Here is a 23686-nt window from a genome sequence, read left to right on the forward strand (position 1 = left end):
ATAAACCATTAGTCATGAAATAAGAATCACATAATTAAGCACTTTTAATGTAAATGATTAAGAATGGAAATTACCTGTCTTAGCTTACTTTGAGTCATCTTGTGTACTAATTGAGATATTGTCTACAGTTTACAGAGTGAATTCTCAGTTGCACTTCAAGATAGCTCAACTTAAATACTCATGAATCAATAATAAGTGTGTGGTTCATAGTTTAGCTCTTCGATAATAATTGGTAGAAAAATTCTGTCATGGTTACACTTTTATTCACAACACATTTTAAAACAGTGTCTCAAAGGTAGTTACAGCTTGTGTATTTTTTTGGATATGCAAAACATTAGTATTGTTAACACAACCTTTCTACAACATAATATACATGTCAAATGCTGTTCAATCTTTTTTACCCGATTAACAAATCTTTGTATATTTCTGTGTAGAGATTGGAAGCCTTGAATTTAATATATATTTATAGATTATAGACGAATTGCTTCATCTGGTTTTAAAGAGGCAAAATATTTTAACAGTTTAATTACAAAAAAGGAACTGAATGTTTTTTTAGTATAACATTAAAATATTCAAAGCAGAAGTGAAATATCTGTCCATCGAAAGAACTAATATTTCAACAAAACATACAATAATTTCTGTTCACACTTTCCCTTTAAATTATTAAGTTATTCAGCCTAACAGGATCAGTCATTACTGCTGACCTAATGAAATTAATTGCACTCACAAATAGTTCCAAGAAGCACTTTGAAAGAATGGTTTTGATTTCATTCACATTTGAGATGAACAGCATACGTTTCACTTGATCGCTTGTTGCCAGGGATGTCGAAAATTACTGATTCACAATAAAGCTTGTACCTACATCCGGAATCAAGTGTGTCTGTAGGGATGGTCAGGTATGTGAGGTTTTTGTGACATTTCACCAATTAGAAATATGCAATACAAATACGTGGGTTCAAGTTACTTCTTTCAACTCCTTCAGGTATCTGGGTCTTCCAAACGATAAAGTAGAAAATTTGTAAGATCATACTTTATGCCAGTGCCAAAGCACACCAAGAGTCTTGTCTGAGTGGAACATTAACTCCAGTCTGTGGGATCGCAGTGGCTGAGGTATAAGAATAATCTTCAGGTACATATTTCAACTGTGAAGGACCACGGTTCAAGTCTTCTCGACTTAACATAGCTGTGGGTGGAGCCTACAGAAATAAGAATCATTAAACTTGTTCCAGTAATGATGCAAGGAATAATTTACTATACCATATATATATTTATTCCTTTCCAACTAAGTTTTGTGCTTTCAACTTTGAAATATAAATCCATCTTTTCATATAACTGCAAAACATTATTATATAATCACGAAGATAATAATACTTCTCTCATTTAAAATAAATCCATTAATGAAATAAAATTCAGTAACTGCATTTAAGAATTTTTCAATCACATACAAACACTTAATAATTGTTTATTTTCATCCAGCTACTAAATAATCAATCCACCTACTTTATGTAATTGCATTCTTAGGTTACATGCTTGATTACATTTCATACCAAAGGAAATTACATTTCCTCATTACATTACCTGAGAAACAGACACAACTGTTTGACCTGCATATGGAGATGAGGCCAGATCAGATTCAGTTTTGATAGTTGATGCATTTTCAGAGTTTGACATAGAAGATGGGGAATTGGTTCCTGAAGCTGTCCCTTGAAGAAAACAGAATTTGGGAATTAATTCAACTTATTATCAGCGTGACTTATATCAAAGATAATTAACTCATATTTGATTATTGAGACATTCTTTCAATTAATGCAGACAGAACTATCGCAGCTTCTGAAGTAAATTATGAAGTAACCAAATTGGAAATGCTTGTTGTGCAAAATGACAGTAGATTGGCAGTCTGTTTTACATCATGTCTGACTGTTTTCATCCACTACAGTAAAGATTTTTCCTTCCTGTAAGATATTTTTGAAGAATTTGCAAGCAACCAATTTTGCATATAGAAAAACCTGACGAGCAGCATATTAGATAAATGATTAACTAGGTGGCGTCAGTTGAAGCACGAATCTTGGAAGTCCATGCTCTTATTCAAATAGCACTAGGGAAGATAGTAATTCCAACAATTCAGCACTCCTATCAGTAACTGCACTAAAGCCTACAGTTGAGCACATAGATTATGTGCTCAACTGTGGCTTAGCTGCATAACTTGTTGACTGAAGTTGCAGAACTGCCAGCAAAGAAGTCAATCTGGCAATGCAATAATAAATCAGAAAGGATGTAAAATGTTCCCAGAAGCAGTAATATAATGGTCATAGCACTACCCTACTGAGATTTCTAAATTAATTCTACATCATGTTTGATTGTATTGTTAAACATTCTCACCGTCTTCAGCAAGGAAAAATATTTTACTCATGTCCTCATACAAGAATGAATGATTCATCTGACTATGAAACCAGACCTCAAAGTCTCCTCAAAAATATTTGCAATTATTTAATTATAGGGTGGGGGAGGCTGGGCATTTACGGAGTCTGAGTAGTGGAGAATCGGTGTGTGGGGTAGCCTAATGAGGTGGGATATCTCTATTTTCTGAACGTGGGTTGAGAGCTGTGAAGGTAAGTTCATTGGTGCGCTAAGCCTCATCCTAGCCTCTGGGTTAACATTTTACAAACAGTCATTTGTGTCAAACTAGTTTTTCAATTATGTCTTACCATCAGGATAAGGTGGCATCTGTTCATGGTCACTTAAAGGTGGCTTTTTGTAGTTGTGTGTAAGGTCAGCAGTTTTCATTCACTCTACAGGAAAAAGAGAGGGGGGGTACTGACGAAATTATTCTTCCTTGGACTGCAGAAGTTGAGTCAGTGTGAAAAAATGGGAGACTGTGATGTGAGGTTGACTTTACGGAGGAGTAGATGAGGGAACCAGAGGAAGACAAAAGATGGGTGAGTGAAATAAGATGGGTATGGTATCCTGATTGTGGCAGGGGCAGTCAAGAAGGGAATAAAAGACCCCTGACAATATGAGTATCCAAGGTGTTGGCTGGCAGAGTCCTCACAAGGCTTTGTGTCCACCCATGCCATTTACATTGTCCTAGCTGTCCATGATCTTTGACAATCATGAACAATATAGAAGAGAGAGGCTTGTTTGGCAGAGTATTAGTGTCCCTAAGAACAGGAGGCCTGGATTCAAGTCCCACCTGCTCCAGAGTGTGACGTAACATCTCTAAACAGGATGATTAGGAAATATCTGGTTAAATTGTTAATTTTTAAAAAACAAAATGAGAAGGTCACCTGGGCCTGCAGGTTCCCACATGTCCCATAGAATGATAAGTACAACACCGAACAATAACATGAACATTCATCAGGGAATGTACAAAAAAAAATCCATTGTTTCTTCCACAATAAAGGAAATGTCCTATCTCTGATGTAGCCATGAGGTGTGTCTGTACTTCTCTGATCATGTTAGTCTCAACAAATAACAATGACGCTCTCATCAATACAGTAAAATTAATGGAAAGTGAATATTTACAAGGGAAATTTAATTTTGAAAAACACCTGTATCACCTTTGTGCTCTCAATCTGAACAACCTGGGAGCTGTCATTGACCAGAAACTGAACTAGACTCACTGAATAAATACTGTGGCTACAGGAGCAGATCAGAGGCTGAGAATCTTGCAGTAAGTAACTCTATTCCTGACTTCTCAGAAACTGTTAGCCATCAACAAGGCACAAGTCAGGAGTGTGATAGAATATTATCCACTTGCTTTGGCCATTGCAGTTCCAACGACACTCAAGATGTTTCACACTGTCTGGGACAAAGCAACACCCTTGGCTGGCAATCATGGCAGCAGTATGCAACTTTTTTATAATTGCAACAACTCGCCAATGTTCCTTAGCATATTCCAGACCTGCAAAGCATTCAGAAGAATAAAGGAATACCACCACCTGCCTGTAAGATTGCCTCCGATAAACATACCATCCTTCAATACTACTGGATCAAAATCCTTGAACTCTCTCCCTAACAACATTGTGGGGGGTTATCTACACCATGTGACTATAGTAGTTCAAGATGACAGCAGCTCACCGCCCCTTTCTGAAGTGCAACAAGGAATGGAAAATAAATGCCAGGCTAGCCTGCACCAGAAACATGTCATGAACAAATAAAAAAGTCCTATACAATGACAATGGGGTTGAGCAGGTAGCTTGCAGCTATGATGCAGAGATTCCTTGTTTCCCCAGAATGCTCTTTCATAGCTCTCCTATTCTGCCACATTGTCAGCTTTTAGCTGTGTATCAATGAAAACAATCCACCACTGCTGAATCTCAAGGGCCGCATGCTGGCTCAATGGTTAGCATTGCTGCCTCTCAGTGTCAGGAACTCAGATTCGATTCCATCCTCAGGCAACTGTCTGTGTGCAGTTTGCACATTCTCCCTGTGTCTGTGTGGGTTTCCTACGCATGCCCTCATTTAGGTGGAATGGCCATGGGAAAATGCAGAATTTCGGGGGATAGGGTAGGGGTCTGGATCTGGGTAGGATGCTCTTCAGAGGATCGGTGCAGATCTTATGAGCTGAATAAGCCTCTTTCCACAACGTATGGATTCTAGGTGCTTCCCTTGCATATCCCTGGCATGTTACATTACAATTTGTGATTGTGTGAAGAAATGGGAAAAAGCAAGAGTATGAATGGCGTACAGTTTCAGTTCGGCCTTTGGGATTGGCATACCATTTACACAATCCTAACTTATAGCTGGGGCATATTGGTAAGAGTGTTTACAGAGGAACCTCAATATTCCAGCATTTGATTATCCAAATATCGGATTATCTGGCAAGATCGCAAGGTCCCGATGCTTGGCTAAACTATGTTATCTGGCATTCGATTATCCGGAATTCGATTAACTGAACAAAATACTCCCCCCTCCTATGAGCTTCGGATAATTGAGGTTCCTCTGTACATCATAGAATTTATCAAAAACAAATGTAATTTCTAATGATGTGCATAGGGCCTCATAATAGATCTGCTTCCTCTATATCACTTGGGAGTATCTCTCTTGTGATATCAAAAAATATGAAAATACCCATTCTTGGTTTGGTAAGGGATTTAATTCGTTTTTCTTGAGTCATCGTCTGTACTGACCCCCTTTCTGGATGTTTTATATCATACTTCCCCATTCAAAAATATTCTATGTGATATACTCAAACATCAACTTAAATATTTCACACAGTGTGTTTTGCTTTGTTTAATCTAAACTACCCAATCCGAACAAACCTTTTCAACACATGTCAGATTGATTACATATTGTTTCTGCCATTTCTCACTATGGTATAACCTAAGATGATAATGGGGGGCTTGGAAAAAAATGATTCTACTGCTTTGCACACATTTAAGGTTAGAGGTATGATTAATGTGAAAGGCTGTGACCTTTACTGTGTGACTATTGAACAAAGAGAATACAGCCTGAAAACGCAAGAAGAATCTCAAATTTTAACAATTATGAATGAATACTTTCGGATAGGGTTAAGTCTGGCTAAAGACCGAGAGCAGCACAGTTTTGGACCATCAACATATTCACCAACCATTGCAAAGATAATTTTCTGATACTATCAATTACATGTCTGTAGAAAGCAAGACATTCATGCATGCAGCTCCTACCATCCAGCACCACTGGCCTGGCAATGTAAGTTTTCACCTTCTCTTGGCGAAAGAGTGATGGGATACCACAGAGAAATGATAAAAAGTAGAAGCACAAGTCAGCCTTATACCTGAGGAACCCTTGGATTTGGTAACGTTCTTAGGTTTTCTTTTCCTTGTCTGGATGCTTTCTTTTTTCATGGCCAGCGGGCGTGGTACCTGCAAAATATGAACACAATATAACTAACTCCAATCCCATATAACACGATAGGGTATCGCTTTGCATGTTGCCATAAGTTCAACATGAATTCAAATTAATACTAGACACATTATGCTTTTGGTACAGTTTCTGTGGAACCTGCTCAAACCCCAGATCACTTGTAACTTGTTCTCTTTTGTGCCCTGAAGATGGCAGGATGTTCGTGAGCTTTAACTTCACTATCAATCTGATGAGCTACAAGTGTCACAGTATTAAGCTACTAAAGGTAATTGCTTTGCATTCAAAATGTGTTAAAAGGTCAATATATGTTTCATTAAATTCCAAGGTGCTCTACAGTGCTGAAAATTCTATGTAGCTGGGTATGAACATCTATGGTAAACACCCCTTCAATGCAACAAAATGCAACAACTGTGACTACACGTCAACCTATGATATTTATAGATAATCACTCCTCCAGTCACTTGAGTGTCGTAACCAATAGTATTGACATAACAAAGCTATGAGGAGCTGTTTGTTACCATTTTGTATAACTTAAGTCGGATAAAATACATCAAGAAGATCAGCAGCTCTAACAGATGAAAATACTGTGGAGAAGGACATAGAAGATATAGAAAGTGGGGAAATAAATGGTGATATCTTGAAAAATGTCCACATTACAGAGGAGGAGGTGCTGGATGTCTTGAAACGCATAAAAGTGGATAATAGACAACAGACAATAGGTAGGCCATACTGCCCTTTGAGCCTGCACCATCATTCATTATGATCATGGCTGATCATCCTCAATCAGTATCCTGTTCCTGCCTTATCTCCATAACCCTTAATTCCACTATCCTTGAGAGCTCAATCCAACTCTTTCTTAAACGAATCCAGAGACTGGGCCTCCACTGCCCTCTGGGGCAGAACATTCCACACACTCACCACTCTCTGAGTGAAGGAATTTCTCCTCATCTCTGTCCGAAATGGCCTACTCCTTATTTTTAAGCTGTGTCCTCTGGTTTGGGACTCACCCATCAGCGGAAACATGTTTCCTGCCTCCAGAGTGTCCAATCCTTTAATAATCTTATACGTCTCAATCAGATGCCCTCTCACTCTTCTAAACTCAAGGGTATACAAGCCCAGTCGCTCCAATCTTTCAACATAAGACAGTCCTGCCATTCCAGGAACTGACCTCGTGAACCTACGTTGCACTCCCTCAATAGCCAGAATGTCTTTCCTCAAATTTGGAGACCAGAACTGCACACAATATTCCAGGTGCGGTCTCACCAGGGCCCTGTACAGCTGCAGAAGAACTTCTTTGCTTCTATACTCAATCCGTTTTGTTATGAAGGCCAGCATGCTATTAGCTTTCTTCACTACCTGCTGTACTGCACACTTGCCTTCATTGACTGGTGTACAAGAACACCCAGATCTCTTTGTACTGCCCCTTTACCTAACTTGACTCCATTTAGGTAGTAATCTGCCTTCCTGTTCTTGCCACCAAAGTCGATAACCATACATTTATCCACATTAAACTGCATCTGCCATGCATCTGCCCACTCACCTAACTTGTCCAGGTCACCCTGTAATCTCCTAACATCCTCCTCACATTTCACCTTGCCACCCAGCTTTGTATCATCAGCAAATTTGCTAATGTTACTATTAATACCATCTTCTATATCTTTAATATATATTGTAAAAAGCTGTGGTCCCAGAATTGATCCCTGCAGTACCCCACTGGTCACCACCTGCCATTCTGAAATGGAGCCATTTATCACCACTCTTTGTTTCCTGTCAGCCAACCAATTTTCAATCCAAGTCAGTACTTTGCCCCCAGTACCATGTGCCCTAATTTTGCTCACTAACCTCCTATGTGGGACTTTATCAAAGGCTTTCTGGAGGTCCAGGTACACTACATCTATTGGATCTCCCTTGTCCATCTTCAGAGTTACATCCTCAAACACTTCCAGAAAATTAGTCAAGCATGATTTCCCCTTCATAAATCCATGCTGACTCTGACCTATCCTGCTAACGCTATACAGATGTGTCATAATTTCATCCTTTATAATTGACTCCAGCATCTTTCCCACCACTGAGGTCAGACTAACTGGTCTATAATTTCCTGCTTTCTCTCTCGCTCCTTTCTTAAAATGTGGTACAACATTAGCCACCCTCCAAACCGTAGGAACTGATCCTGAATCTATCGAACTCTGGAAAATAATCACCAGCGTCTCCACGATTTCCCGAGCCACCTCCTTCAGTACCCTGGAATGTAGACCATCAGGCCCCGGGGACTTATCAACCTTCAGACCTAACAGTCTCTCCAACACCAATTCCTGGCAAATATAAATTCCCTTCAGTTCAGGTCCTTCAGCCACTGTTACCTCTGGGAGATTGCTTGTGTCTTCCCCAGTGATAAATGCCCAGGATCTGATCAGGTGTACCCTAGAACTCTGTTGGAAGCTAGGGACGTGATTGCTAGACCCCTTGCCGAGATTATTTGTGTCATCGATTGTCACAGGTGAGGTGCTGGAAGACTGGAGGTTGGCTAATGTGGTGCCACTATTTAAGAAGGATGGTAAGGACAAGCCAGGGAACTATAGACAAATGAGCCAGACATTGGTAGTGGGCAAGTTGTTGGAAGGAATCCTGAGGGACAAGATTTACATGTATTTGGAAAGGCAAGGGATAGTCAGCATGGCTTTGTGTGTGGGAAATTATGTCTCATGAACTTGACTCTGCCTTTTGAAGAAATAACAAAGAGGAATGATAATGGCAGAGTGGTGGAAGTGATCTATATGGACTTCAGTAAGGCGTTCGACAAGGTTCCCCGTGGGTGACTGGTTAGCAAGGTTAGATCTCATGGAATACAGAGAGAACTAGCCATTTGGATACAGAACTGGCTTGAAGGTAGGAGAGGGTGGTGGTGGAGGGTTGCTTTTCAGGCTGGAGCCCTGTGACCAATGGTATGCCACAAGGATCAGTGCTGGGTCCACTACTTTTTGTCATTTATATAAATGATTTGGATGTGAACATAGGAGGTATAGTTAGTAAGTTTGCTGATGACACCAAAATTGGAGGTGTAGTGGACAGCATAGAAAGTTACCTCAGATTACAACAGGATCTTAATCAGATGGGCCAATGGGCTGAGAAATGGCAGCTGGAGTTTAATGCAGATAAATGCGAAGTGCTGCATTTTGGGAAAGCAAATCAGAGCAGGACTCATACACTTTACGGGAAGGTCTTGGGTAGTGTCACTGAACAAAGAGACCTTGGAGTGCAGGTTCATAGCTCCTTGAAAGTAGAGTCTCAGGTAGATAGGATAGTGAAGAAGGTGTTTGGTATACTTTCCTTTATTGGCCGGAGTATTGAGTACAGGAGTTGGGAGGTGATGTTGCAGCTGTACAGGACATTGGTTAGGCCACTTTTGGGATATTGTGTGCAATCCTGGTCTCCTTCCTATTGGATGTTGTGAAACTCGGAAAGGTTCAGAAAAGATTTACAAGGATGTTGCCAGGGTTAGAAGATTTGAGCTACTGGGAGAGGCTGAATAGGCTGGGGATGTTTTCCTGGGAGCATTGGAGGCTGAGGGGTGACCTTATAGAGGTTTATAAAATCATGAGGGGCAATGACAGGGTGTTCAGGCAAGGTGTTCAGAACTAGAAGGCATAGGTTTAGGGTGAGAGGGGAAAGATATAAAAGGAACCTAATGGGCAACTTTGTTATGCAGAGGGTGGTGCGTGTATGGAATGAGCTGCCTGAGGAAGTGGTGGAGGCTGGAACAATTACAGCATTTAAAAGGCATCTGGATGGGTATATGAATAGGAAGGGTCTGGAAGGATATTGGCCAAGTGCTGGCAATGGGGCTAGATTAGGTTAGGATATCTGGTTGGCATGGACAAGTTGGACTGAAGGGTATTTCCGTGCTGTACATCTCTATGACTCTATGACTCTATAAAATAGATTCATTTCCAAATCATTTGAATAGGCTTGTTAAAAAGACCATGAGATAGGTCAATGTGTGCCAATTAGTTGGAATTAATAGTTAATTATTTTGTGTTTAATTATTCCACTGAATGCAACATTTCTTAATACTTTACATTATTCTGCTGTAAGAATGACATGTTGAAGTATTCTGATTTCAGCATATGGCTCAGATTTTGAAGGAGATATTTTCTGCATAGCCTTCATACTAAGTATTCTGGATTAGTGGTGCTGGAAGAGCACAGCAGTTCAGGCAGCATCCAAGTAGCTTCGAAATCGACGTTTCGGGCAAAAGCCCTTCATCAGGAATAAAGGCATATTCCTGATGAAGGGCTTTTGCCCGAAATGTTGATTTCGAAGCTACTTGGATGCTGCCTGAACTGCTGTGCTCTTCCAGCACCACTGATCCAGAATCTGGTTTCCAGCATCTGCAGTCATTGTTTTTACTTCATACTAAGTATGCATACTTTCATTTCAAAATCAAAATAAAACATGTTGAAATTTATGTTGTTTATTTTCAACAGTTTAGAATCTCCAAACGAAAATGTTTTAAATCAAACCCAATGACCAACTCTTGAATGATTTGAAGTGAATCTGATCCCTTAGCGAGTAGACTTTACAGACAGCAGACAGCTAGGTGCAGTCTCTGAGTCAAGTGGTTACAGGTTAAAGTCCTGCTTCTAAATGTGAAGGCATTGTCAGTTATTCTGCCTTACAAAAATGATGTTAATCCAAGGCATTGCCTATCTGTTGCAATGGCACTTTGTGAAGAACAACAAAGTTCTCCTGAGGTCCCAACTACAATTCATCACTTCACCATTAAACTGGCAATTTAGTCTACTTACTTTTGTGAGCAAACTGGGCTACTGTGATTAACTACTGAACAGGAATGAGTATATTTCAAAAATAATGAATTACTTGTGAAGTGATTTGAAGCATCATGAGGGAATGTTAACCTGTTATATCAATGCAAGCAGGTTCTTTCATTCCCCACCTCTGTATGTGATCTGTCTGACTCTTTCATTTCATTACCTGATTGCTGTGAAACATCCAATTACATCAGACAGGTTCCACAAGGTTGAAACAAATATTAAATTGCGCGACCCACACCAAATCTAGACAGTAAACATTTTCTAACATCGGTATCTCCATCAATATCTCTGTACTATTAAAATCTGTCTTTTGTCAAAACACATGACTATTTAGGGAAGGAGGAATTGGGCCTTCCTTACCAAGATCCTAAAACTAAAATTTTCTTTTTCCTTCTCTAAAAGCAATTCATTTCATCAGTTCATTTCATTCTTCTCTAAAAATATCTGCCATGGAATTTTGTTTCATCTCAGCCATGGATAATCTAATCATACAGCTCTTTCTCACAAACGGGCTACCTAAAATTCTATTTCTTTGCCAGCTTTAATTTAGAAATGTGGTCCATATTAATTAAGCTCTGTGCTTCTGTGCCTTATCAAAGTTTACAATAGTCAGTTAAATTTGAAAGACCTCTATGATCTCCACAAATTAATGGATCTGTATAGAAACATGTTTGCTCATAAATTAACCTTCTAAGTCCTAGAATCAACCTGGTAATCAATACTTATTTAATTTATCTTAAATTTCCTTTTGATGTGGCAATCAAACATGTCACAGTCCTTCAGATACTTCTTCACGGAAATCAGATTAAAATGACTTCAATATGTGACATCCCGAGATATACAATTTGTTTGTTTTCTTCACCTCCATCAAACATTAAAACATGCATGTTAATAACCTATCTCCCAGCTCAGTTGCAAAAAAAAATTGCTATGTTATCCACATTCTTGCTTTCTTCACCTAATCTCCTGATTTGTCACGTTCATTTTAACACTCTATTTACCACCTCTCTGCTTTTTAACTTAACTTGTCTAAACTCCTTTGGTTTCTAACACATTGATACTTTATTGCATTTAGTCTGGTACCATCTACAAATTCAAGATTCCTTGGACAAAACTTAATATTTTACTGTACTCTATGAGGTTAATGAAATTAGAAATCTGACTTCTCTCATCAGGTTTCATGACAACTACTTTCGATTCTGACGGCATTGGTGTTAACCTTACAGCCAACATGTCAAGTCAACCTAATACTTTTGTACCTATGCCATGGATACACGCTCTGATGAAACAGTCTGTTATTTGGACAGTGGACAATGCCTTCCTGAAATGTACATATAGAATACATACAGTATGCAATGAGGCTATTTGGCAAATCAAGCATCTGACCCAAATATCTATCCAATTGTCATAACTCCACATTCACCATGGCTAATCCACCTCACCTGCACATCTTTGGAAGGAGGCCAGGGGACTTGGCAGAAACCCACGCAATCATGGGGAGAACATGCAAACTCCACACAGACAGTTATCCAAGGCTGGAATCAAACCCAGGTCCCTGGCACTGTGGGGTAGCAATGCTAACCAATCACTGTGCCAACATGCCACCTTAACTTATGATGTATATAAATTGTTATAGAATCTCTACAGTGTGGAAGCAAGCCTTTTGGTCCATTGAGTCCATACTGACCCTCTTAAGAGCATCCCACCCAGACTCACCCCACCTACCCTGTAACTCTGCATTCCCCATGGCTGGCACACATAATCTGCACATTTCTGGACTCCTTGGACAAGTTAGCATGGTCAGTCCACCTAACCTGCACATGTTTGAACTGTGGAAGGAAACCAGACCACCCAAAGGAAGGCCATGCAGGCATGGGTAGAATGTGCAAACTCCACACAGCCAGTCACCTCAAGCTGAATCAAACCTAGGTCCCTGGCACTGTGAGGCAGCAATGCTAACCACTGAGCCACCGTGCTGCCCTTTGTATGTGGTTATAGTTTAGTTATAAATTATAATTTAGCTATAAATCCAACTTTATTTTAAAAATTAATTCAAATTCCAGTGAAACTGAAATCATGAAAACCTGTCAAGAAGAATTTTAAATAACTGGTTGTCAAAGTAACAACCAATTTTTATGTAAGAGACCTTTACAGGGAAACAATCTATATTACACTTGATAATTTTATACTTGACTCCAATCACTTCACTAAGTTCTACAGCTTTCTTATGACTACTGGAACAACTTCCAGAAACCTTTGCATTATCTGCTGAAAGTTAATTGATGAAAGAGACAAATTAAAGTCTCAGATTCAGAGGCAAGATTGTAGTCTAGGTTTCATTTATTATTTTTTAAAAATCATTCATCTATTAATTACATTAACAAAGTAAAACAAACATGAAGATTTGTTTATTAGAGGGATAGAATTGAAAAATGGGCAAGTTTACCACTGAACCATAGAGCCTTGAGTAGTTGATACTTTGGGAGTACTGCCTACAGTTTTGGTCACCATATTTAAAAAGAATTTAGAAACATGAAAGAAGTGCAACACAAAAATGATTTACAAGGACAATATCAGAAGTGTGATTTTTCATCCGGCAGGAAGAGATGAATAAGTTAGATCTCCTTTCTTTTGAAAGGTGTTGGTGAAGTCTGTAATAATAGAGATCTTCTAAAATCATGTGGAATATCCATAGAGTACTAGAGGGAATGTTTACACTTGTGTACAACAGCAAAAACAAGAAGACATCAATATAAGATAATCACAGAGAAATCAAATAGGGAATTCAAAAGGCCTTCTTTCTCCAGACAACAATGAATATATGTTTCCACAGAGATTAGTTAAGCAGAATAGGATTGATGCATTGATGGAGCATCCGAGGAGCAGGAGAATCGATGTTTCGGGCAAAAGACTTTCATCAGCCTTTCCTGATGAAGAGCTTCTGCCCGAAACATCAACTCTCCTGCTCCTCGGATGCTGCCTGACCTGCTGTGCTTTTCCAGCACCATACTCTCGGACTCTAATCTCCAGCATTTGTAGTCCTCACTTTCGCCTGGATGCATTCATGGACAGTTTTGAAAAGCATATATAGAAGTAGGAGATAAAAGTCCTGTGGTGTATAGTCTATTCAGTTCTATATAACATATTTCAAAGAAAACATTTCAACAAAACTGCATAAGGTGAAACTACTCAACTTGCAATTGGAATAAACATGATCTTTTCATTTTGTTATAATTGTGATTGAGTGGAGAGCATAAGATGGTTTGACAGACATTACAGTTCCTATTTAACAAGTTTTAACTGTTCCAATTGAAAATAACAGGTAAAGAAGAACCTTTGATGGAGGTGGTGATTATTGGGAAGAAGCACTAGCATTAATAAAGTGTTTACAGTTTGCTGTTAATTAGTTGCAAGGTGTTATAGCATCAGATCTATTTAATTAACAAAGTAAAGAATTATTACCCCATGAAGTTTCATGTAGAGTCCACAAGCATTACACACTGGCTCCCCTTCAGCGTTCCTTCTCCAAAGGGTTGTTGTAGAGGTGTGGCAGTTAGTGCAACACAAACCAGCTCGTCTCGATGATGACTAAAAAAACAAAAGATTTGCATAAGCTATCAATAATGTTACAGTCACCTCGATTTATTATTTATTATGATCTAAGTTTCTATCGCACGACTGTTGTCACTTAACAACTGGCAAAGCTATTTTGAATGGCTGTCACAAAGGCTGTACTTAAACATTTCATGTTTGTGACTCTCCCCTCACTACTTGTCTCATTGTGTTGCCATATTGCACTCCATATTGAGAAATGAACCACGTAATTTCTTGCAAGTGCTACATTTTAATTTGCAAGCTATTTGCTATTAGAAGCTTAAATGGTTTGTGCAACAAAAATGACCTGAGTCACACTGGTGTGTGTTATTTTCACCCTGAGATAAAGGATCAAGGTTCCCCTCTTGCTATTGAAAGGCACAAGGCTAAAATAATTTATATTGTCAAGGCCTAAGTAGTTTATTCAAAATGGGGAATGGGCCTCTGAAGGGTGCCTCTTCACAACTCTGACCTTGTCAAGGAAGTTGTTGACCCCCAACATTGTGATGTAGTGTTGTTATTTAAGGCATAAAAATTATGAGTTTGTTTTGCAGCCCCATTCCACACAGAATAGTGATAGAAGACAGACAGTCAAATACATTTTTTTTTCTGCAGGATGTGACATAAATTTCATTTAATCTCGAAAATAAATGAACCTGGACTGCCTTTGGTTATTTAGTGGTGGAACGTTCACTCACCCTCCCAAGCCTAACCATCAATTGTCAATTTCTTGTCAGATCCCACATCCCAAAGTTAATGAAGCTTTGATTTGCCTTCCAGACCACCAATAAACATATTCTAGCAATAAAAGAGAGGGAAAAGTCACAGGTTTTTAACCGGAAAGATAATCAGTTGAAATGATCTTTCGAGTGAGTTCAGACGGGAACAAAGTCCTTTAATTTTTTTTTGCTCAATGTTTTCCTTATATGGGGTGGAAAAGAGGCGACGTGGAAAGGGCCGCCTGTCTTTGTTCAACTTGACAAAACAGTGGGCTCTATGACAGATAAAGGAGTGGCGCTTAGGAGACATTCTGAACTGCTGAGGCATACTTCTGGACGAGCAAAGATCAACCAGGCCTGCTTACCAATCTCCTTTGTGGTTTAATGAGCGGTCGGTTCATCCCGTTCATCTTGTGATACAATCCGCACGCGTTGCATAGATAATGGCCCGTCCCATCCCGTCTCCAGAGCGGAGTAGACATGGACCCGCAATTCACACACTCCCGGCCCTCGGGGAAATCTTCCAACATCTCTATTGTATAAAAAAAATTGAGGGGGGAGTGGTGAAAGGGAAAATCAGTGACATCTGGTTTGCATAATGGAGATTTGTGACTGTCGGGAAAAATGCATCCTGTTAAAAAAAAGTGTTCTTAAAAAAATGAGTTCTACCTCTAATAAATTACATGATTTATTACCTTGCTTGATCCTGGAGTATGTTATCTTACATTCACTTCATAGTTGGAAAGCAACTGATGGCAGTTGTCTCGAACATTTTAAGGAAAACTATTTCTTTACCGTGCCAACCTGAATTTTCAGTTCTGGGTTATCACGGAATAATCCGCTCGCAGTGTTAACCATTGGCCCAAAGAGTCCACCTGGTTCAGTTCTAACACCATTCAACACAGGACATCGTACAAAATATGATTCGCCCTCCTATTTGAGGCGTTCCATCAAACCAAAGTCCTCACTACGTCTTCTATTTCTGGGGCGAACCGATTTTAGAATGGTTATTCACCAACTCGACCACAAATTCAAAGTTAGCTGGGGTCATGTGATAAAATTGATGGTAACTAAAACATGCTACCATACGTTGCATTGGGTATAAGTTGCATAGCATAGAAATTTCTCCTTTCCAACCATATTTCACTGGATGAACAGTGACAAGGACTCAAAAAAAAAGAAGTTGCTGGAAAAAAACAACTCAGCAGGTCTGGCAGCATCTGTGCAGAGAAGTCAGAGTTAACGTTTTGGGTCGGGTGACCTTCAGAACTGTAGAAGCCTAACGGTACCGGAAATATTAACGCTGATTTCTCTCCACAGCCTGCTGTACTTTTCCAGCAACCTCTGCTTTTGTTTCAGATTTGCGGCATCCAAGTTCTTTCCATTTATATTGAGTGAGAAGGACAAACTTGTTTGTGTCTGTGTATGTGTGTTTGGAGGTGGGGGGGAGGGGTGGGACTGCAGGGAAACGAATCAATCATTGGTCAATATGACCGATTATTCAACCAGATTTTTTAATTTCAAAAATGGATGAATATGTCCCTCTATTACCCTCTTTTCCAGATAGTGCATTGTCGAACAATTAATTCTTAGTGTTAGAGGTTCTATACGTTATTGGGATAAAAGGAGAACACCAGCTATCTGAACATTTTTAGATTCTTTTTTCAAAAAAAAATGCCAGAACAGAAATAAGTCTTTACTTTTATTGCCTGTCTGGGAATCAAAAAATGAAACACAAGCGTCTGGCAGCGAATCGCAGACAGAAGTCTCGACTTTCCCTTCCAATAAGCAGACATAACGATAATTATCTCTGAAATGCACTTTTTTCAGTGTATTTTCCAAGTAAATGGCAAAACATCCTTGCAAGAATGTTTGAAATGTTTGAATATGCGGGATAATAATAAGTGTATATAATTGACTGGGACGAAGATACATATCTGATGTTCGCACTGTAAGTTACTGGGTATGCCGTGTGGTTCAAACATGCCGGGGGTGGGGGGTGGGGGGGGGGGGGGGTGCTAAGTGGTTACTTTGGTTGCGGGAGAACGGTTCTGGGAACGATAAATTTTCTGCCGATGGAAATGAAATGGCATCCAAACGTGTCATGGCTGCCCTACCCTGTAAAAATGCCTTTTCATAAAAGGCAGAAATGATCTCTTAAGAGGAGAGAGAGAGAGAAAAAAGGATTTCATTGTGGGTATTTTCAGAGCAAGGTCGGCGATAGAAATCCTAATGCTTTGCCAAACTTTCCCGTTTTTCATCAAAGTGTTTTTGGATGTTGACTGGTGGCGACAAGAAGACTGGCTCACAAGACTGATGGAATGCTCATTTGTGTTACAGAACGCTCTGTGATCCACTGCTCGATTTATCAATCACACCTATTACACTCGGGTGACAAATAACAGCCTGTGGACGGAAAGCAGGTCAAACATTCTGGATTGATTCCCGCAAGATGTCAAAATGTGTAATAAACAACTCCCTTCATCTCTCTCTCTCTCTCTCTCTATATATATATATGTGTGTGTGTGTGCTTGAAGGATGTATTAAACTTGTGATGCTTTTCCCTTCTCTATCGCCTTACTGTTTTTTTTCTGCAAAGAACGAGAAACGTTTTCATGGTCAAATCAAACGAAGCGGTTACAGTAAGCTGTCTATAGTCCTGAAGAAGCTAAGTTTACATCAGATTGATCACAAAAGGAATTTCACTGGAATCAAATTGTTTAGATTTGTGTGTGTCGATGTCTGTAGTGAGTGCACAACATCGACATCCAAATAATACGCGTATACATTTTAGAACTTCGAAAACAACTCCCCCCCCCCTCCCAACCCCAGTCTTGATAAGTTTTGAGCTGCCGGCAAGTGTGGAGGTCCCAATTAGTAGTAGCTGGAGGTCTGTGTTGGGAATCATTGCATTGCTATGATAAGAATCTTGAAAGATCTGCAGGCAGATCCTAAAGAATTTGACAACATACTTGGTCGTGTAAAATACTTTTTGAACCAGGTGATGGCGTAAAGTCAAAATTCATATTAGAATATATTGACTAAAAGAAAGCAAGACTAGTCACTAGCAAGATCTAAGTTACTGTAAGTGTTGATAGAGTTTTTTTAAAAAATCATAGTTTATCGTTTAAATATGCTAATATTAAATACCTTAAATACATTAATTATATTTAGTTTTTTTCATCTACTATCGTTTAAAAAAATCTCTCGGGTGAAATCCTTCCATCAGTTCTGATCTATGACACTTCAAGTTGACGCTGGGTACTAACAAGTAATGAAGTGTGTTTGATACTTCAAATGGTTGATCAGATTTCACTGTCTCTCGCTCTCTCTTCATCTGTAGTAAATGAGGGGCTGTATCTGTAGATTGTTTTGGAGATGGGGCCAGAGCACTTCTTAACTTTTTAAGGAGTCTGCTCTGAGCTAATGTGATCCAGTAAAGTGCTTAATAGGCTTGCAAACCATAAATTTCGAATGTTACTTTAAACATCCTCAAAACTGTTTAGTGTTAGAAAATGACCGGAGGAGTCAAGGAATCGCCATTGTTCAGCACTCGAAGCGATGACATAAATTACAGTCTCGCGTTTTCTAAACTGAATATTTGTTGAGATAAGGACTGGGTAAAACAGGTATGAAACCAACTAATCAAGTCGATTTTGAACAGTTCAGCGCCCCATTAGGTGCCCAAATGGATAAAAGGGATCGATGTTATTTTTAATGTGCAAGGGCAGGGTGCCTCCAGACCTAAGCTAACCCTCTTCAGGCGTCTGCTGCCACGTTATTTTGTTATAAGGACAACTCCAATAAAGATAATCGTAATATCTGATTCCTAAATATTGATTCGCTTTCAGAGCAGATCCTGTATTTAAATGTGCAAGTCAAGACATTAAAATCTAGCTGAGTGAATAGATGTAACTTGTCTCTTAAAATACTCTTAGTTAAAAGCTACCAATTAAAATACTCAATACCAGATCCAAGAATAAAGTAGGATGCAACTTTTCGTTTTGGCCTTATAGCCCCATCATTAATTCGTATCCATGATGTGTGTTACAAGTTCCAATCAAAAGCTTGCTTAGGTATAAAACATAAAGGTCTAAAAGGGCTTTTAATTAACTGAGCTCCCCAGTCCCTATCTCTTCCCAGAGGCTGCTCAAAATGCTGCAAGCGTAAATTTAGACCTATCCCCCCGGAAAGAAAGCTAGAGGCCGTGAGTCCTTCATTTGGAATATACAGAAGACGGTGAGAAAACAACTGGCTTAAAATAAACAGAATTAAAAATATTAAGGGTGTGCAAAAATAAAGAGACCTGCAGAAGGAGCAAAATGGAATTGCAGCAAACTGAAAGCAGGACATTGGATGGTGGGAATTCTCCCCTACCGCGTCGTAAAATCTAATCGAATTTAAGGCGTTTCGGTTCATGTCTGCTCAACTGCATCACGTTTTACAAAAAAAAAGACATCCTCTTTCAGTATAAAGTTAAAAATCACACAACACCAGGTTATAGTCCAACAGGTTTAATCACCTGACTATCACCTGATGAAGGAGCGTCGCTCCGAAAGCTAGTGTGCTTCCAATTAAACCTGTTGGACTATAACCTGGTGTTGTGTGATTTTTAACTTTGTACATCCCAGTCCAACACCGGCATCTCCAAATCATGACTCTTTCAGTATCGCTTTGTCGGAGAATTCACAGCATTTGTAGGGGCTGGCTGTTTCAAATTTTAAAAAATCAATGCTACTGCGCGCATTTCAATGGGACGACTGACTGTAAGCTGAACAGGTTGCCTACGAGATACCTGTCTGCAGTCCATGTTGTACATCAATATTTGAGCAAATACAGATTCAATCAATACAACGAGGCTTAGTGCATAAAGGAAACGTTTCCCCCCTTTCAATCCATTATCCGAATGTAGTGAACAGAGATTAATATCGGGTTCAGTCCGTTGCAATAAAGAATCTTCGCATTTTGCTGACCTCAGGAAACATCCCAGACAAATTAGATAGACAAATGGGTTCCTAGAATCTCCAACACTCTTTTAATAATAACGGATTATCTGAACTGAAGTCATAAATTGGAAATATTTGCGCTATTATCGAATAACATGTCATTGAGTAATGGGTTTGGAAGACTGATAGTTCTATGCTCACCGACATCAGAAAGCAGAGCACAAAGACTCCTCAACATGAGTCGAAATGTGGCCCACTTTTTTTGAATGAAATGACAGTCCCTGAGTGTGGTAAATCAATTGCTTGATGTAATTTCAAGTTATTACCTACATTGCTGCCCTGAGGTCATCGTGACTCCTTGTTGCAGAGTTCCAGATGCTCTCCCTATTTGACAACCACCTGATGTAGGAGCAGCGCTTCGAAAGCTAGCGCTTGCAAACAAACCCGTTGGCCTATAACCTGGTGTTGTGTGATTTTTAACTTTGCACACACCAGTCCAACATCGGCACCTCCAAATCATGCCAATTTGACATTATCATGATTCCTGAGTGAAAGAAAACTCACCCTGACTCACACATGGACCGCACTGTCTCACACAGCAGCAACACAACTGACTAAATGGCTTAACCCGCCCGAAACAGATGCCGTGTTCAGCTTTGGTGCAAGCGGAGCAATATTACTCCCCACAGTTACATTCTGCTCGGAGGGTTTGTAAAGCTAGCCCGCTGCCCCTCGACCCAACGCCTGCCAAATTGATTTGTTCCCGTGTTCAGCAACGCCTGGGTCTCTAGCAAACCTGAAAAGAGATGTCTGTGACCTACCCAGACTGGACCTCCTTCCAGACATAGAGACCTGCCTGGCTTGGAGACTGTGGATCATGCTGCTCTCGAAGGGCCCGGGTGGCCAGGTGGAAGTCATCTCTGGGCCGACGTAGGTGGGATACGGGCTGGAGTAGGATCCGTTGACCGACCTGACCAGGGCATTGCCGTACTGTTCCCGGCCACTCGCGCTGATGACCAAGGGGTTGCTGTAAGCCGCCTCCCTGCCGGCGCCGTGACTCATGGGGGGGCTGTGAGAGTACGAGAAGGTGGTGGAAGGATGTGGGCTGCTGGGGTTGAACGCGGAGCTGTCGGTCCCCGGTTGCGGCCAGCCGGTGGGATTGCCCAGGTGGTGACTCTGATGGGCCGACTCGCAGTTTTGCAGGTACGGTATGCTGGGGAGCATGGAGGGGACCCGGGTGGTCGGCACATAGACAGGTGAGGCGGTCGGCGAATGTATGAAACTGCCTGAAACCTCATGGGGATAGCTGGGCTGTCCGTGATTCGCTGTCAGTGTCAGACCTTGGTACATTTTCTACTCGGTGGAATGCCCTGGCGCGTTGCGAAAAAGGTTTGGAGCTCGGAATGTACTGAAATCTTCTTCAGTTCGGTATTATTCATCAACAAGACGATTCAGTGAGGCCAGAGGGTGATCATCGCCTTTCATTCGCGTCTATCCGCGCTTCTGTCCACCAGTAAGAAATTGACCTGAAACAAACAAATCATGTGTTACAGGCCATTGGCAGAACATTTGCCATTCGCTTCGATTCCATTCAGAAATGAAGTACCTGCTGGAAAGTTTCGTTTAACTTTGCTCGTCTCTCTGCAACTTCACACCACCAACCACATTACACGAGAAGCACGATTGTCATTTCATTTAACAAAGCCTTTGAACCAATTCAGGAATGGGAACCTGTCTTGAAATTTCGGATTCGTTGGACATTTTGCGCGATCCCACAAAACGTGGACGAACGGAGCATTTTAGACACAGTTTCAGTCGCCGGTGCTGGCCCTAACGCAGAAAGTTTCACTCCACCCGAATATTCCGCTCGCCAATGTTGCTCGGGATAAATTACACACAAGGCTCTCGAGGTGAGCGACTCCCCGCTCCCAGTTCGTGTGTGGCTGAACATCCCAGGGGTTTCTGTGCCCAGGTCAAGTCAGGAACACCCCCTCCCCCTCCCCCCCCCCCCTTACTTGAGAGATTGCCTCTACCTTTAACAGAAGGCGTTCAATACTTTTTTTTAAAACTTGTTGCGCGCTGGAGTTTAGTTTCTATTATCTGCGATCACAAAACGGTATTGGATAACCGCCTTTGGCCCCCAAGGTAATAGCGCTTTAGTGAGGGCATTGCATTTATCCTCTATCTGGGAGATAAGCTAAACCTGACAGATAAGGGCGAGGAGGGAGGAAAAGGGAGACAGAGAGAAAAAAAAGTTATAACCGACGCATTCACAGTTCTGTGAAGCACTTTGGCCGCGAATACTTACAAATCGGATCCAGCGCGACCAGCCGTAAGGGCAGGGGCTGGGCAGAAGAGACAATAATTAGCAGGAACCTTTTCTTAAAAACGAAATGGCCAAAAAGGATTGCTCGGGGGAGGTCTGTACCGGTGTGCAACGGTGAAGGGACTGTTGCTCCGGGTGGCTCTGACACGGACTGACCTGTTTCCTATCTTGATTGGTGACTTATTTCAGAAAGCTGCCTGGCTTTTTCTCCGCTTGAACCCTGCAAATTGCTCGAACTAATTGTAGCTCGGCGATCACGTGACGCCGGCCCTCCTCCCACTCCTCCTCCACTGTATTTACATAGCAGGACACTGGATCTTAAAGAGACAGGCGCCCAGTTAATGTTGGCCTTCATAATCCCATTTCCAGAGAATTAACAATGTGAAGGCATTAGTCATCCGTCTGCTCTTTTCTAACACACCAAATGGAGCTTTTGAAAAAGAATATTATTTATGAAAGCCACCACGCGTGCTAAGTTTTAAAATGAACAGTCAAACATGAACACGAATTGATCTATTTCATAAATTAAGATGGTCTTTCAGTTCGTGTAATCCCAGGACACACTGGCGCTGGGCAGCACGGGGCATAGAAATAAAACAAAACTTGATGCAAACGTAAAGGAAAATTAATCAAGACCATGGCAGTTTGAAGAAGTCTTTGTTTAAAAAAATATAAAAATCGGTAGGTGTATCATTAATAGAAGCAACGGGTGTGGATCAAAATATTTGTTGCTAGTCTGCTCACGGAGGATCCGTTTTAGTAATTAAAACATTCCACTTATGTTGGATTTTCTCAGTCTGCCCAATGTTTTTTTCGCTGATATCTTTCAAGAAGAATATAAAACCGGGCAGTCCATTTCCAATTTATAGATGCCATTCATTTATCGATGTCGAAATTATTATCAGCGTACATTTGCTTACCATTCCTCATTTTATCCCCATTTAATGCGGATTTGATTTTTCAATCTTTGATTGAGTGAACAGTGAAAACCCGCCTTTACAGAGCCAGCGGCCTAGTCAAGCACTCCCTGTAAATCCTCAGCATAGAATGGCCGCATTTCATAGTCCGTAGAGTTCCTATTCAATCATTCCGTCACCCATTTAGAGCTCTCGGAATTGTTAACTTCTCCCCGGTTTGATTGAAGTAAGAATTCTCGTTCATTTTTGTAATATAAAACCCGTGTATATCTATCTAAATATATGTGACATAATTTTATGTAATAAACATAGAAAAGGTAATATCGAGATTATATATATATATATATTTGATTTGTAATATTTCAATTTTTTTCCGTATTAAGGCAGACTAGGAGTGCACAATAAAATGTGAACGCGCATTGGTATACTCAACATTTCAATTTAGTTTGCATGCGGCTAACTCTAGGATGTGTAACTGCATTCCAAGTTCCCAATCTTACAAAACAAA

General features: G+C 40.4%; 1 protein-coding gene across 5 annotated transcripts; it reads right to left on the minus strand.

Annotated features, from left to right (window-relative positions):
* Positions 1 to 241: 241 nt before the first annotated feature.
* gata5 (GATA binding protein 5) lies at positions 242 to 23200 on the minus strand. Of its 5 annotated transcripts, none has more exons than XM_072556430.1 (7): positions 23182 to 23200; positions 20757 to 21461; positions 15355 to 15521; positions 14139 to 14264; positions 5756 to 5843; positions 1579 to 1703; positions 242 to 1196 (listed from the first exon to the last, which is right to left on the minus strand). In XM_072556430.1, the coding sequence occupies exons 2-7, from the start codon at positions 21283 to 21285 to the stop codon at positions 1032 to 1034; spliced, it is 1200 nt and encodes a 399-aa protein (XP_072412531.1). In that variant the 5' UTR covers positions 21286 to 21461; positions 23182 to 23200; the 3' UTR covers positions 242 to 1031. The 5 variants fall into 5 exon arrangements, with proteins under 5 accessions (XP_072412531.1, XP_072412530.1, XP_072412532.1 ...); XM_072556429.1 differs by lacking the exon at positions 23182 to 23200 and adding an exon at positions 22418 to 22494; XM_072556431.1 differs by lacking the exon at positions 23182 to 23200 and adding an exon at positions 22244 to 22486 and having other exon boundaries at positions 1579 to 1697.
* Positions 23201 to 23686: the final 486 nt, after the last annotated feature.

Source organism: Chiloscyllium punctatum, chromosome 37 (assembly GCF_047496795.1).
Source record: "Chiloscyllium punctatum isolate Juve2018m chromosome 37, sChiPun1.3, whole genome shotgun sequence".
NCBI lineage: Eukaryota > Metazoa > Chordata > Chondrichthyes > Orectolobiformes > Hemiscylliidae > Chiloscyllium > Chiloscyllium punctatum.

Bases quoted from the DNA above. Each gene is read 5' to 3' on its own strand.
- gata5 (XM_072556430.1), bottom strand. From the start codon at position 21,285: ATGTACCAAGGTCTGACACTGACAGCGAATCACGGACAGCCCAGCTAT. The intron at 15,522-20,756 runs GTAGGTCACAGA...TTTATACAATAG, and splicing joins TGGAAGGAGGTCCAGTCTGG to AGATGTTGGAAGATTTCCCC. The intron at 1,704-5,755 runs GTATAAGGCTGA...GTTTTCTTCAAG, and splicing joins CAAATCCAAGGGTTCCTCAG to GGACAGCTTCAGGAACCAAT.